Source organism: Colossoma macropomum, unplaced genomic scaffold (genome assembly GCF_904425465.1).
Source record: "Colossoma macropomum unplaced genomic scaffold, Colossoma_macropomum, whole genome shotgun sequence".
Classification (NCBI taxonomy): Eukaryota; Metazoa; Chordata; class Actinopteri; order Characiformes; family Serrasalmidae; genus Colossoma; species Colossoma macropomum.
Genome location: NW_023494799.1, coordinates 3,463,670 through 3,481,010, shown reverse-complemented (window position 1 = coordinate 3,481,010; position 17,341 = coordinate 3,463,670). Strand labels below are relative to the sequence as shown.

General features: G+C 39.5%; 1 protein-coding gene across 2 annotated transcripts in view; it reads left to right on the top strand.

Annotated features, from left to right (window-relative positions):
• Positions 1–17,341, top strand: part of insrb (insulin receptor b) — a 135,101-nt gene that overhangs the window by 96,912 nt on the left and 20,848 nt on the right. For both annotated transcript variants that reach the window (XM_036586057.1, XM_036586056.1), the window contains 4 exons: positions 11,060–11,381; positions 13,708–13,847; positions 15,904–16,048; positions 16,886–17,100. In XM_036586057.1, coding sequence (XP_036441950.1) covers positions 11,060–11,381; positions 13,708–13,847; positions 15,904–16,048; positions 16,886–17,100 — 822 coding nt within the window. The remainder of the gene's footprint in view (positions 1–11,059; positions 11,382–13,707; positions 13,848–15,903; positions 16,049–16,885; positions 17,101–17,341) is intronic.

Genomic DNA, 17,341 nt, shown 5'->3' with positions numbered 1-17,341 from the left:
GGCAAACTAAGTAGAACGTGAAGGGGAATTCCACTGCTTATTCAAATTTTCTGTGTAGTTCAGTGACTCAGGTGTAAACAAAGTCCGTAAGAGTGGTTTGATGTAAAATTATTAATTCTAGAGAAACAGTGACTCAGACTTCAGTGGTGGTGATAGGAACCATGACTACAACACAAATATAGACGTTTTACACTGCGAAAAATGGCATCTTGTCAAGTGAAAAGATCTTAAATCTAGTCGATTTGTCTAATATTTCCTATTTTGAGATGGCTGTGCACTTATTATATTATTATTTAGCTTATTTCTAGACATTATTTACTTGTTTTAAGTAATGTTATTGAGTAAAATGATCTTGCTATACTGGCAGATAATTTTGCTGGTTTCAAGCACATTTACAACAAGCAAAATAATCTGCCAATATAGTGAGAGAATTTTACTTAGTAAAATTACTCAAATCAAGTAAAAATGTCTAGAAATGATCTTAAATTAAGCTTACAGCAACCTCAACGAGAGAAATATTGGATTTATTTATTATATAAGATCATTTTACTCAATAAAATTACTTAAAACAAGTACAAATGTCTAGTAATAAGGTAAATAATCTTAAATTAAGCCTACAGCAATCGCAACAGGAGAAATATTAGATTTATTGACTATATTTAAGATAATTTTACTTGACAAGACACCATTTTTGCAGTGTATTTACTCCCCAGAACCACCAGTGAACCTACATGTGCCCTCTGAGCTTTTCTGTGGAATGTTGATGATGGTAAAGTAGTGATAAATCTGAAAAAAACAAACTTTTTGGGGGCCATTTTGCCTCACAAACTTTGCCTGGGTGAGCATTACATATGAGCTGAAATGAATAAAATGCAGATATTTTAGTGCAGTAACCCAGCGTCCCCTAAACACTCTGTACGATAAATACATCATCAGATATCAGTTTGAAATGTCAATCAAATCTGAACATCTGTCTTATGCTGATAAATATGGTTCCTATATCATTGTGTGTCTCTAAAAAATAGTTTAACTGAGTTGATTTCATGATTTATTGAATCATTTACCAAAAATAGTTTAATTGAATCATTATTAGCTCAGAGGTTAAAGCCTCTAACACTTGTTCTGTGTTTTATATCATGAAATGTTGAAACAAAAAACACGTGATGGACAATTATAGACCTCAGTGTTGGAGTAATATAGATTTATAAGGCATCATACAGCACTGTGCAGAAATCAGAGACCCTTCATTACTGAATTTCCAGTGAAAACAGCCGTTTAGAAAATCACACAGAAGCCTCAACATCTAAATCTAATCTCAGATGTCTGAGTGTTCAGTATGTCACTCTTTCCCTTCATTACATCTTCCATTCTTTTCAGGAGACTCACTTTCAGTTCCTCAAAGAATCTGCAGACACACCTCCAAAGTTCAGTCTTAGAAGCTGGTTGATCATTTTCTGAAGTAATCAAACACATTCAGTGGTGTTGAGGTCTGGACTCTGGGTTGGTCAGTCCATCGTTCAGCTTCTTTGTTTGATGTGTCCGTCTCCTTTTCTCAGTGAGGTTCTTCTTGATCAGCTACACATCCTTTCAGACCCACAGCGCTGCGTCGTCTTCTCACAGTGGAAGGATGGACAGAAACACCTGTGGATGTTTTCAGATCTGAAGCAGCTTGATTTTCTCCTCTCTCTCAGAGATGAAAGCTTTAAGTGCTGTTTATCTGATGGGGGCAGTTTTGTTGTCGACCAGGTCTGTTTTTTTCACACTTATTTTTCTTTGACTGTCTCTTTTCTTATGCAGGTGGATTATTTTGTGTCTTATCTCCTCAGAAATGTCTCCTGAACAATGAATACGTTGTACGTGATGGATGTTTTGACTGGTAATGAAGTAAATGAAGGGCGGTCTCTGACTATTGCGCAGTGCTGCACTACACTGAGTCATGTAAATCTTTCATTTCCATGTTTTTGTGTGTGTGTCTCCCTATGAGCCACTCCCACAGCCTGTCTGAGCAGGCCTGAGACTCGCTCCTCTATCACTACTCGCACGTATTCAGCTCGTACAGGATCACATTCACTGCAGCGTTAGTGAGGAAGCTCACTTCCAGATGACACAGTCAGTTTCACGCTCTGTTTGAGACTCGTTTTTCTGAGACGCCTCAGAAACAGAGCTGAGCTGAAGCTGTGGTGGAGAAACTTCCCCTGATTGATTGTGTTTGCCTTGTTTTTACTTTCTTATTTGGGCAGATTTTGTCTCTGTTAGATTTTCTCTGGTCTTTTATTTCTGTAATGAGAGTGAGACGTTTTTCCCCCCAGAAAAACTTTCTTAAACTTCATTGGCTGCCATGAGTTTAGTAACTTTATTACTGTAAAGCCTGTATTTATATACTCCTGTCTGTTTAGGGCCGGGCAATATGACAATATTTATCATTATTGTGATAAAATACCTCATAGTATGCTTTTTTGGGTATATTGTGGATATTATCCGTACAAAGCACTGATCTACTACATGTTTCTTTATAAAGAGAGCATAATTAGTCCTTTTGAAATGTTTATTCTTACATGTAGTTTTTGACAGTATATTTTTTTAAAGGCCCGTATCAATCAAATCTAAACATCATGGACTCACAAAATGGGTTTATTGTAGTACACTGCAAAAATGGTATCTTGTCATGTGAAATGATCTTAAATCTAGTTGTTTTCCTATTTTGGGATGGTTGTGCACTGATTATCTAGCTTATTATCTGCAGCCTTTTTATAGGTAGCAGTGAGTCACAAGTTAGCAGTTTGTGAGATGCTAATTAAACACTTGCATTATTTGTTAACTACATCAGCCTTAAGGGACGCAACAACACAGCGTATGGAATTGTATTGCAGTATATCACTGTTGTCGGGAGGAAAGCTTTGTATTGACATAATTTGAAAATGCCTGTTGTGCTTTACATTATTTGTAAATTTTGTGATGAATGGACTAAAAGAAACGGCCCAAAATGACTTGGAAAGACGTCTGTTTCCATTGACTTGCATTAAAAGTAAAGTAGTTTTTTTCCTTCTCCTGTAAAGTTACCATTTTGGAGATACAAGGTTTTTTTCCCAAAACAGCAATATGGCAAAAGCGTTAGATTGGGACATGGATGGATGGATGGATGGATAGATAGATAAATGGATGGATGGATGGATAGATAGATAAACAGATGGATAGATGGATGGATAGATAGATAAACAGATAGATAAACAGATGGATGGATGGATGGATGGATAGATAAACAGATAGATAAACGGATGGATGATGGATAGATAGATAAACAGATGGATGGATGGATGATAGACATAAATTAGGCAGAAATAAAAAAATTGACAAAGTAAACTATGAAAAGGTAGAAATAAAAGTATATATATTGCATATTTACATATCATATAAGACAGATTTGTTGTATATACATGAGAGCAGGTGTTGCACTAAGTGGTATGAGGTATTTACAACACAATGAATATAAGCAGAACTATGAATATCAGCAGTGTTTACAGTGTTAAGTGCGCAGTGATTCGTCAGTACAGTAGCAGGTTATGATATATTGCACGGTGTATTAACAGGAGAGGAGATACAGAGATGAGGTTCAACGCAGTTCAGACAGCAGGAGATCAGGACCGTCTCTGCCGTGAGGAGACACGCTGTAGAGCTTTATAGCAATATTGGTTTAAAATATTGTACTTTTATAATGTCAAATGTTTTAATAAACTGAAAATGGAAACATTAGCGCTTCATTGTTTTTACTGAAAGCAAAATGTATTAAAACGAGGTACAGAATCTCATCGATTCATGTATTTTGTGGATCTCTTCGCCCGCTAGCCTCGTCGCTCCAGTGCAGAGCTAAAAAAGACAAACTTCAGACTCCAAACGTGTTTCGGCTAATTGACTACATTTGGGGTAAGAGGGGAAATGAAGGCTGTTTGTTTATGTGTTGATTTATTATCACTGCGTTATTGTCTTCATCACTAATGTTCTCCGGTCTGACGCGCTGTTTTCTCCGAGTTTGTGTTTTGGTTCTGCTGTTGATCCACAGACGGATGAACCTCGACTGGCGCGTCTCTCGCTATTGTTTGTCTGACTTTATCGGCCCTGTTGAAGCTGGACAGCACAAACACTGACCGCCTCTATTTTCCCCTCACAGTCTGGACGCGCCGCTTATTTCCTGATTACTTCCTTCCTGAGAATGACGTTAATAATGGCACCCTCAGCTCCCTGCTCCTCTCTGCTCACGCATAATAGTTCACCCCCCATCTCTCTCTCTCTCTCTCTCTCTCTCTTCTTTCTCTCTTTATCCCATTTCTCTCTTCCCTCTTCCTTTCTCTCTCTCTTTTTTCGTTTCTTTATCCCCTTTCTCTCCTTTCTCTTCGTTCTGTCTCTTATCCTTTCTCTCTCCCCTCTTTTTCTCCTCTTCCTTTCTCTCTCTCTCTCTCTCTCCTCTCTCCTTCTCTTTCTCTCTTTATCCCCTCTCTCTTTCCCCTCTTCTTTTCTCTCTCCCCTTTCTCTCTTCTTTTCTCTTTCTTTCCTATCTCCCTGCTTCTTTTCTTTCTTTGTCTCCTCTTTCTCCCCTCTTCCTTTGTCCTGTCTCACCTTTTCCTTTCCCACATCCTTTTTCGTTCACCTCTCTCTTGTCTTTCTTTCTCACTCTCTCTCGCTTTTCTTTCCCCTTATCTGTGACTTTGTTTCTTTTTCTCTCCATATTCGCTTTTTCTTTTTCTCTCTTGTTTCTCTCTCCCCTCTTTCTTTTTATCCGCTCATTCGCTTTCCTCGCTTGCTTTTTCTTTCTTCTTATTGATTTCTCTATTCCTTTTTCTCTCATTCTTTAATTCTCTTTTCATCTTTTTTCCCTTTTCCCCATCCACTCTGTCTCTCTTTTCTCTCCCCACTTTCTTTCTCTCTCTCATTTCTTTTTTTTTCTTTCTTTCTTTCTTTCTCTTACCTTTTTGTCTCTTTTCTCCTTCTGTTCTCTCACTCTCTTTCTTCCTCTCATTCTTTCTTATTTCTTTTTCTTTTTTCCTCTCATATCTGTCTCTCCTTGCTCTCTCTCCCCTCTGTTTCCCCTCTCCTTCGCTCTCCTTGCTTGTCTTCTCTTTCTCGTTTATTTCTTTTTTCTCATTTTTCTTTTTCATTTTCTCATTTTTTCATTAGCTCTCTGTTCCCCATCTGCCCCGTCTTTTGCTTTTCTCTCCCCACTTTCTTTCTCTCACTTCTTTCTTTCTTTTTCTTTCTTTCTTTCTTTCTTTGTCCCCTTTCTCTCTCTCTCTCTCTCTCTGTCTCTCTCTCTCTCTCTCTCTCTCTGTTCTGATCAGTATGTATAGTAAAGCTGCTGTAGCTTCATTGTGCTCTAATATAAACTGTACAGTGCTTTTGTTTTTGTGTGAGTGGGGGGGAGAAGGGGGTGGGAGGTGTTTGTGTGGGGGGAGTGGGGAGTGTATGTGTGGGGGGATGCGTGCGTGTTTCGGGGGGTGTGTCTGTCTTTGTGTAAGTTGGCTGTGGCTGTTATTGGGTGGAAGGTGAGCACTGTTTAGGAGTGAAGCTCCTTCAGGCTACAGCGAGTTTATTGTTCTCACGGCTCTGCGATTGAAGGCCTGCGCTGCTCTGTTCTCCCGAGGAGGCCGCGCCGTCCCTCGCTCCTCACTTCTGTCCTCGTCCGTGTCCGCGTGACGGGAAAACGCAAACAGAACACACCTGTGATTGCGAGGGAGCGCTGCTGCACGCACCCGAGAAATAAATCCTCCTATAAACGTAATTAAACTGCCACATACGGCGGTGGCTATAAACTCTGACCGGTACGCGTCACGTTTCATCCTGGTTTGTACAGTTTGTGCACTTCTGCTCAGATTACCAGGTTGTTGTTGATTTTCTGAGCGTGAATAAGTTAACACATCCTCTGTAATGCTCATTAATGCACATTTTAATACAACTAATTACTGTTTATTTGCCTAATTAAATATATTGGGGGAAATAATGATATATAAAATGTGGCCTGCGCTGCAAAAAATATCATCTAATCAAGTGAAATGATCTTAAATCTAGTTAATATATCTAATATTTCCCATGTTGAGATGGTTGTGCACTTATTATAAGATTATCCAACTTATTTCCAGAAATTTTGACTTGTTTTAGGTCATTTTATTAAGTAAAACTATCTCAGTATAGTGGCAGATAATTTTGTTGTTTTATTTTAAGCACATTATTTACAGCAAGAACAATTACCTGCCAATATAGTGAGATAATTTTACTCAATAAAGTTACTTAAAACAAGTAAAGAATTTATAGAAATAAGGTAAATAAACTTTAATCTTAAATTAGTCTTACAGCAACCTCAACAGGAGAAATATTAGATTTATTGACTATATTTAAGATAATTTTACTTGACAAGACACCATTTTTTTGCAGTGTGTGCAGAAGTTTAAGCCACAATTTATTATATATTTTGTTTTTAATATGCGGCGACGTATTTTCCTGTAAAAAATCAATAAAATATAAAATATGATTGAATTTTAAAATTTGATCTAAATTTCAGCAAATTTCCATTCATTTTAATACAGCGGCCAGCATTTACAGATACAGCTACCTGAAAATAACGTGCAGTTTATTTAATGTGTAATTCAATTAATTAATTTACCTTACTCTATTAATTTTGGTTCAACATTGAATTACTTAAGGAAAAAAAAAACATTGATTATTAATGTCCTTATAAAACATTGATTAAAGGATCTGTGCATTGAATTCTATGCTGAAGGCTCATCACAGTCACAGTTATAATCACAGTATGAAGTGATACAATCACAGTGCTGGTCTGTTGTTCGTGTCTTGCAGCTCTGCTCGTTTGAAATGTGGCTGTATTAGCAGGAGTGTGTGACGTGCTCGTGCTGTGTGTGAGGCGGAGGAGCGCGAGGCTTATGAATGAAGAAGCGAGGCCCAGTGTTCAGCCTTGAGGGGGGGTGTGTGGCCTTCGAGTCTTTGTTGAGCGCCCTGAGCTGGCAGTAGCAGCGCTGTAATCTAAAAGCAGCCTCGTCGTTGCTGTTCACTCAGTTTCTGTGTGCGTGTGCGTGCGTGCGTGTGCGTGCGTGCGTGTGTGTGGTGTGTGAGGGGTTAAGTATGGGCGGCTCATTCTCTTCACTGGAAGAGGCCACTGAATGGCTGCCTTCCACGGACAGCAAACACATTGGCTGAGGGTGAGGGCGGATCTCGGGCTGCAGCGGAACTGTGAAGTGGAATCCTGCAGGATCAGGAGTCTGTGTCTGTGTGGAAACAGTGCAGAGTGAACACGGAGTTCTGCCCGGGGAATAGAGGAGGCTGCCCTAAGCAGCATAATAATACTAATACTAATACTAATAATAATAACAATAAAAATAACAATAATAATCATCATAATAATCATAATAATCTGTTCTCTATGTCTTCCAGAATTGTCTTTTTCTCCTTCTGTGTCTGATATTGGCAAGTAAAATCATAATTCTTACCAGCATATTTAATATTTCTCGTAAGATCTATATTACAGGATTATTGAATGTGTCTCTGTGCATGCTTTACATACTAATATTAAAGTAATATTATAAAATAGATTAATTTAATTTTATTAATTTAGTATTTTTATTGCATTTGCAGATAATTTTGACTTCTGTTAAAACGTAAATTATTTTTCTAGTATTAGAAAAAATACATACAGACTGAAGAAATTACCTAAATGAAGTTATGAAGATATACGGTGTTTTAATATCCCTACAACGATCTCAGACTTAGAAATATTAGATGTGATGGCTGTGTGAGATGATTTTACTTGCCACCTTTTAGCAATGAGTGAGAGAAAACAGACATTCAGAAGAAAAGTATTATTATTATTATTATTATTATTATTTTTATTATTATGTCTTCTTAGGGCTGTAGGGCTTTATTTTGATCATCTTCCCTTTTCGATTTTTCCCTCTTTACCCCTCCCAACCTGCCTTTATCCATCCGTCCAATCAGTGCGGACATCTTGAACTCTCTCACCTCCACCTCTACTGCCCCCGTGTGTCCCCCTCTGTTTTTCTCTCTCTCTTTCTTCTCTCTCTCCTCTCTCTCTCTCTCTCTCTCTCTCTCCTCTCTTCTCTTTTTCACTTTATTGTCTTTTACCCCACGTGTCACCCTCATCTTCTTTCTCTCTCTCTCCTTTCTCCCTTCCTCTCTCTCCTCTCTCTTTTTTTTCCCCCTTCCTCTCTTTTTTCTGTTTTTCTTTCTCTCCTTTGTGTCTCTCTACCCCCCCCCCTTTCTGTTTTTACTCAGGCATTGCTCTGGCCTGCCCCGGCCTGCTCTCAGCCGGAGGGGTCCATGTTGTTTTGCTCCTGCGGGGCCGACCTACCGTCACATGACGGAGGGGTTTTTATGACACTAATGAAGTCCAGCAGATTTACCGCCGGACTGTGAGCTGCATGTTCGGCCAGACAGTGTCGTCAGACTTCATCACACACTCAGACTGACCGTGCTGATTGATAGAGATGGACAGTATATTGTTTATTAATCATTACGACCACATCTGCTGTTCTGAAGGCCGAAATCACAGCCCTTCAGTCAGTCACAGTGCTGTTTACTGTGTACTGTGATGGGGGTGGGCAGTGTGACGATATATTATCATTATCGTGATAAATTAGGTCACAGTACTCTTTTCTGAGCATATCGGAATATCATCAGTACGCCAGGACTGACCAGCTGCATATTTCATTACAAAGTGAGCTCATTTAGGCCTATTTAACCAATCACAGTGCTTTTCACTGTGCAGTGACCAATCACAGTGGTTATTGTGGGCAGTGACCAATCACAGTGCTGTTTACTGTGTGCAGATACCAATCACAGTGTTTTTTTTGCACAGTGACCAATCACAGTGCTTTTCACTGTGTGCAGTGACCAATCACAGTGGTTATTGTGGGCAGTGACCAATCACAGTGCTGTTTACTGTGTGCAGATACTAATCATAGTGTTTATTTTGGGCAATGACCAATCATAGTGCTTTTCACTATGCAGTGACCAATCACAGTGCTTTTCACTATGCAGTGACCAATCACAGTGGTTGTTGTGGGCAGTGACCAATCACAGTGCTGTTGACTGTGTGCTCTGACCAAGCACAGTGCTGTTTACTGTGTGCAGTGACCAATCACAATGTTGTTGACTGTGTGCTCTGACCAATCACAGTGGTTATTGTGGGCAGTGACCAATCACAGTGGTTATTGTGGGCAGTGACCAATCACAGTGCAGTTTACTGTGTGTACTGACCAGTCACAGTGTAGTTTAGTGTGTGCAGTGACCAATGACAGCACCATATGTGTTTCTTCTGGTGTAATCCAACAGAAGTGTGTTATTTTGGAGCAAATAATGTAACCATGTGACATTATTGATTCACTAATATGGTTTTAATACATTTCCAGTTGTATGTATGTAACAGTATGATCACGGTTTGGTCCATATCAGCCACTCACAAACAGAAAAGCTCCTGCGTGTGTTTGGCTCTGACCTGCTTTGCTGTGAGGACATTATGCTCTCCTTTATCCTCGTTTCCAGATATCAGTGCTATAAATCTCTGACCTCTCAATGATTCACTTCACTAATGATTCACTAACGATTCAGTGAATCATAAAATCTCAAAAAGATATTTGTTTCAGTACCAGGTATGAGTATCGGACTGGTGTGGGGGGATAACTGAGTGGAAAAAAGAGTGAATGTGATCAGTTCTGTAACAGATCTGTCCTGAAACGGCGCTCGCTCACACTGTGATGTTGACCAAGAACCAGTGGGAACAGAGCTTATTTACTTATATTAGTGTTAAAGGCACAGTGACAAAAACAGCCTGTTTAATTGTAAAGGAATAAATAAAGAGGTTGTAGGATATGAGCTCTGGCAAGTGATGTAGTAGGTTTTTAAGAAGAAATATTGAATTGGTATCAACTGATTTATTAAAAAAAACTTTCTTTAACTTTTATGTTTAACAATAGCCCAAGTATTTCTGGAAAAAACAAGTGCATAATTTATTGAGGCTTATTATAATATAAAATATAATATAAAAATGTAAAATATATAATATTTAAAATATAAAGGATGTATCTTTTTAACTTAGTGTTTAATTAAAATTCTAAGTCTCTTGGTATTTATCTTTTTAATTTGATTTGTGTATTTTCTTATATGATTTTAAATTATTACTCATAATTTCCTGTATTACAGTTAAGCTTCATCATCTGTCTGTAAAGCACTTTGAGCTGCCACTGCCTTGAAGTGCTATATAAATGATTATTATTATTATTGTTGTTGTTGTTGTTTTTGCTGTTATTGTTATTGTTATTATTATTGTTGTTGTTGTTGTTGTTTTTTTGCTGTTATTGTTATTATTATTGTTGTTGTTGTTGTTGTTGTTGTTGTTGTTATTAGTATTTTTAGTATTATTATTATAGCAACAGTTGAACTAAACAAATCACGCGTCTACATTAGGAAGAGCTGCAAACGAACCAGACCAGAGTTGGGAGTGAGGGGATGCAAACCCTCTGGTCAAAAAACCTCCCTTTAGCAAAATGACCATTTTGATCTTTCCATCTGTTTTGAATTAATGTGATATCACTTTAGATCTTTGTTATCAGTATTTTAATTTCATCTGTGTGCGAGATTTAAATACTAAATTGGTCCAGTTTGAAAATGCTGTTGCAGGAGAAAATTTACAGTTACAGTATAGTTTCAGTATTTGGTGAGGGGAGATTTTTGCAGCATCTGGCAACCCTACCATAGGGAAACCTAAAAGATTTATGGACTTTGGAATTAAAAACAGATGTGATAACCAACGTTAATCTGTGAGAACTGTCTAAAGTTAACAAAACTGAAATGTGGAGCTTCTAATCTTCGAGGATTTCCTTAATATTTAAGTGAATAAAAAGTAAAAATAATACATAATGCAGCACTGCCAGAATGAGAATTGCTAAGTTATTAATGAGGCAATATCTGGTCATTTTTCCCATGAAATGTTTGTCCAGAAACATGTTTGTGTTGATTGTTTTCCTCTGTTCTCTCTCCTCAGTCTGTCCGGCTGTGTGTAAACACCGAGCGTGCACCCACAGCGGTCACTGCTGCCATGACCAGTGTCTGGGGGGCTGCTCTGAGCAGGGGAACGCCAGCGCCTGCGTGTCCTGCCGGAACCTCCTCCATGGCCACACATGTGTGGAGCGCTGCCCGCCGGGATACTTCACCTTTAAAGGCTGGCGCTGCGTCTCCTTCGCCTTCTGCCAGGACCTCCACAACCAGTGCAAGCAGAAGAAAAGCAACGACTGCTACCAGTACGTCATCCACAACGGAGCCTGCATCCCAGAATGCCCCTCTGGATACACCATCGTCGACTCCACGTGAGTAACACACATGAGAGTGACATGCTTAGAATAAGAAAAACAGACCTTTATGTCTAACGTACATACAGTATGCAAAGGTTTCAACACCCCATTACATGTTTTGCTGATTTTCTAAGTGAAAATTAGAAAGTCCTGTCCAGCCCATGAAATTATTTACATTTTTCAATTAATATTAGTTTCACAGTGGCTAAGATTTAATAAGATTTAATCGATTAAATACATTCCTATTATAAATTCAGACTGAGGTGTTTATTCTCACTCTACTCAACAATCTGATGAAAACCTCCGTTTACATGCTCACTACAAGTAATCCGATCCAAAATGACACACATGTGTAGAGAACCACTTAGTGTAGACGTTACCATGACAACCAGCATCACATGAGTCCAGTCAGAGTGAGATGAGCAGCAGTGAGCAGCGCTTGTGTTTTTAATTGCTTGAAAATGAAGTCAGACTCAGAAAACGTCCTTCACATGTCCTTATTAAAGAAGGCCGAGAGGAAGACGTCATATTCACTAAATAATCAGCACCGGCCAACAGTTTATCAGGGTATTTATCATATCACCGTATTAATGAGTCACTAGTTGCAGGCTAGCAGGAAATAGAGTATCTTGGCGTTGTGGTCTGGCTGAATAGTCTTTCGCTCCATTTGAGACATTTTTTTAAAAACCTAGATCATTTGTTGTGTTGTGGGTCGACTGTAGGCCTGTAGGCTCATCGGTTTACAGTACGATGTGATGCCAAAACTGGAAATGGAATTGAAGAGTGGGATTACGCTCTTTGGAGAGGGAGAGAGGGAGGATAGATGGATGGTGAGAGAGAGAGAGAGAGAGAGAGAGAGAGAGGGAGAGGATGAGCTCATTAGTGAATGAAGTAGCGTTCCTCTTTTCCCCAGATACTCGCTCTGCTTTTTGTTAATGAAATCCTGAAAGGCAAAATGTAGCAGCAGCTTGACTCAGTAGACAAACACACACCTCTCTACACACACACACACACACACACACACACACCTCCCTACACACACACACACACACACACACACACACACACACACACCTCCCTACACACACACACACACACACACACACACACACACACCTCCCTACACACACACACACACACACACACACACACACACCTCCCTACACACACACACACACCTCACTACTCACACACACACCTCACTACACAAACACACACACGCACACATGGAGGTTTGTTTTTCCTTGTCAGGGCACCGGGTTTACTTTTATCCCATTTGCATTACATATACACACACACACACACACACACACACACACACACACACACACACCAATCAGGCATGACGTTATGACCACCTCCTTGTTTCTACGCTCATTGTCCATTTTATCAGCTCCACTTACTATATAGGTGCACTTTGTAGTTCTACAGTTACAGACTGTAGTCCATCTGTTTCTCTGATACTTTGTTAGCCCCCTTTTACCCTGTTCTTCAGTGGTCAGGATCCCCATGGACCCTCACAGAGCAGGTACTATTTGGGTGGTGGATCATTCTCAGCACTGCAGTAACACTGATGTGGTGGTGGTGTGTTGTGCTGGTGTGAGTGGATCAGACACAGCAGTGCTGCTGGAGTTTACGTATACATTAAGCATTTCTAAAAATCAGACTTCTGACATTGCGTAGAAAACATGCCATTGTAATAGGACATAAAATTAAATCTCTAGACTGAATTTGAATGGCATTATCATGCATCTTAATAAGACATTTGTTTCTGTGTTTTAAAAATTACATATAAAGTGTCAGATATCATTTTGGTAAATTTTATTGTTTTTACAGTAAGTTTTCTGTTTAAATTGCTATTTGTAGGCTAAAGCCTTCTGACATTGCCCCCCTCACTTATATCTTCTGAAATGAGGGTATTAATAGTGAGTCTGTGCTGCAGTAACAGCCTCTACTCTTCTGGGAAGGCTTTACACTAGATGTTGGAACATTGCTGTGAGGATTTGATTAAGCTTTAGTGAGGTCAGGTACTGATATTGGATGGTCAGTTCTGGATCACTCCAACTCATCCCAAAGGTGGTGGAGCTCCATCACTCCAGAGAACACAGCTCCAATGCTCCACAGCCCAATGCTGGGGGGCTTTATACTCCTCTAGCCCATGCTTGTCATTGGACATGGTGACCTTAGGCCCATGTACACCTGCGCCCCATTCTATTGGTCAGTTTTTTTCTAAGGCGATTATACAGTCCGTGTGTTGATCCCATGGACATCCAAAGCAAATTCCTGTTGCATCATTAACGTTTAACGCTTGTTTCTGTCTGTATGTTTATCTGTGCCGTAGGTTGAACTGTACGCCCTGCGCCGGTCTCTGTCCGAAGCTGTGTACTGGAGTGCAGACCATAGACTCGGTCACCGCGGCTCAGGCTCTGCGGGGCTGCACCGTCCTCAACGGCAGCCTGGTCATCAAAATCCGCGGCGGGAGTGAGTATAAACAAACAAAAAAAATGTATGATTGTCAGATTGTCCCACTCGCTACATCATAATCATGAAGTCTTTGTGCTTTGTAGTCAGAAACAATGTGTAGTTACTGTTTTGATGTGTTTCTAAGATTTTATTTATTTATTTATTTATTTGCATTATTTGGACAGGATAAACAAAAGTAGCCACCAAAATTGTGAAAACTTTTTTTGATGTTATTTGATCATTTAATAGCTTTGAACTAGTGATAAAGATTGAATGAGTCTATAGATGAGATTAATCGCTGTCTTTATCAAATAGAAAAAATGCTGGTGTTATCAGCAAAATGCATTCTTTGCTGCCAGGTAAAGATAATGCACATATATAAAAAAAAAAAAAAAAAAAAAAAAAAACAAGGGTGCCAGTATTGACCCTTGAGGAACCCCACATTCTGTGCTCTTGAGATGAGACTCGAGCGAGAGTTTCGCCACGATACACAGTTTGTGGTAAATAGCATTTGAACCATTTAAACAGCAGGATACCATGATTTGACATTTTCCCTGGTGTAAAAATGCACATAATGCAGCCAGGAGTTAAAGATTTCAAAAGCAGTGATGTCCAGCTCCAGTCCCAGTCTTACAGCCTCATCAGTGAAAATTAAGTCAACTGCTTTTACAGGGTCAGTAAGTATTCATAAATATAAATATAGTTTATAGTAATTATAAAAAAAAGTAGGCACAAACGGAAACACTCATCAAAATGACAGCGTACACAGTTACAGACTGTAGTCCATCTGTTTCTCTGCATACTTTGTTAGCCCCCTTTTACCCTGTTCTTCAGTGGTCAGGACCCCCATGGACCCTCACAGAGCAGGTACTATTTGGGTGGTGGATCATTCTCAGCACTGCAGTAACACTGACGTGGTGGTGGTGTGTTAGTGTGTGTTGCGCTGGTGAGAGTGGATCAGACACAGCAGTGCTGCTGGAGTTTTTAAACACTGTGTCCACTCACTGTCCACTCTATTAGACACTCCTACCTTGTCAGTCCACCTTGTAGATGTAAAGTCAGAGACGATAGCTCATCTGCTGCTGCACAGTTTGTGTTGGTCATCCTCTAGTCCTTCATCAGTGGTCACAGGACGCTGCCCACAGGACGCTGTTGGCTGGATATTTTTGGTTGGTGGACTATTCTCAGTCCAGCAGTGACACTGAGGTGTTTAAAAACTCCAGCAGCACTGCTGTGTCTGATCCACTCAGACCAGCACAACACAATCTAACACACCACCACATCAGTGTTACTGCAGTGCTGAGAATGATCCACCACCCAAATAGTACCTGCTCTGTGAGGGTCCATGGGGGTCCTGACCACTGAAGAACAGGGTAAAAGGGGGCTTACAAAGTATGCAGAGAAACAGATGGACTACAGTCTGTAACTGTAGAACTACAAAGTGCACCTATATAGTAAGTGGAGCTGATAAAATGGACAATGAGCGTAGAAACGAGGTGGTCATAATGTTATGCCTGATCAGTGTATGCGCTGCATTTTACAAACGCTGTGTAGCATCATAAAACGCACTGCAAATTCATAGACGCTAAAATTAAAGTTGACCTTAAAAATTAAAGGTAAAATTAAGTTGACCTTTATTTGAACAGATAACTCGTATCACTGGATGGCAGATGGAATTAGCTGTAGAGTGTAACGGTGAACTTTAAGATAGCAATGCCAGATATACTGATAACTACCGTAGTATGTCAGGAAGCCATAACAGTGCTATCAGAAATAAGCACTGGCGCAGCATAAACAAAACCTAGAGGATATTTCAGCTCTGAGTACTGCTATTTAGAGTAACGTATGGCTGACGCAAGGTCATGATTATAGCTCAGGTGTGTTCATGTTGATGAAAGTGTTTTCTGAATTTCTGCTTTATTAGTTTGCAACACATTTTTCATTATACTGTGCTTTGGGTCTTGTCAGCCCCTGTATATTTGCGATTATTTTGACAGCACGTGATGGTGTGATTTGATGCTGCCGTTCTAATGTACATCTTTACATCCCATAAGCGTGTTCCTCTGCCCCTCAGATAACATAGCGGCTGAGCTGGAGGCTAACCTGGGTCAGCTGGAGGAGATCACGGGTTATCTGACCATCCGCAGAGCGTACGCCCTCGTCTCCCTCTCCTTCCTCCGCAAACTCCGGTTGATCCGCGGGGAGACGCAGGAAGTCGGGTACGTTGGGGAGAAGCAGAGAGCGCCTTCACAAACATTGAGACTTTTTTCAGGCTTGACTTTTGTTCACTCTTCTTTACTTATAGTTGAGGTATAGTTGGTGTGTATAATTTAAATTCTAAGTTTAGAACTTTTGTAGATGTTAACATTAATATTAATCCCTTAAACCTTACAAATCTGTCTGTGGTCAAGCTCCTCATTCTGATAACTACAGAGTTTACACGTTAGTTTAATACTAGATACTGAATAATTCATAGTAGATACTGAATAATTCATAGTAGATACTAAATAGTTCATAGTAGATAATGAATAATTCACAGTAGATACTGAATAATTCATAGTAGTTACTGAATAATTTATAGTAGATGCTGAACAATTCATGGTAGTTACTGAATAATTATGCATAGTAGATACTGACTAATTGGTATTAGTTGCTGAATAATGTATAACAAGTAATAAAACATTTATACAAGTTCCTGAATAATAAAAGTCTCAAGATTAGTGATTAAAGTTAAAACTTAGTTCTATACACTCTTAAAAAACAATCAAAAAACTATTTTCATGATTAACAGGTTTTTTGCATTGTGAAATGGTTCTTCAGATTGATGGAGAATGTGTTGTATATGGTTCTATATAGAACCTTTTTGAAAAGGGTTCTATACAGCACCAAAAAAGGGTTCCACTATTGTTACAAGCCAAAGAACCCTTTTTTGGTACTATATAGAACAGTTTTTGCTAAGAATGTAGGTATGAGAGTGAGGAAATGAAGAGTGGACCTTTAGAGTTTAAGAAATCAAATAATATTAGTAATATTTATCTATTTATCTATTTTTTTAGGAACTACTCCTTCTACGCCCTGGACAACCAGAACCTGCGTCAGTTGTGGGATTGGTCCAAGCACAATCTGACCATCCTGCAGGGCCGCATGTTCTTCCACTATAACGCTAAACTCTGCCTGTCCGAAATCCGCAAGATGGAGGAAGTGACTGGAACCAAAGATCGGCACACGAAAAACGACATCGCCATCCGCACCAACGGAGACCAGGCGTCCTGTAAGCCTGAACCGTGCTGTCTACACACGATACAGTGCGAGATATTGATGATAGAATTTATCATGATGTATTTACGTTGAAATAATTTGAACACAGGCTTGACACACCATACAGGACAGTCAACACAGCTGTGGGAAAACTTTTTGTCTATGAAAGAGCTTTGACAGTTTCTAATTATTCAAAGTACAGCACTGGGCAGAAGTCAGAGACCATTTACTCACCACCGTATTTATTTATTTTC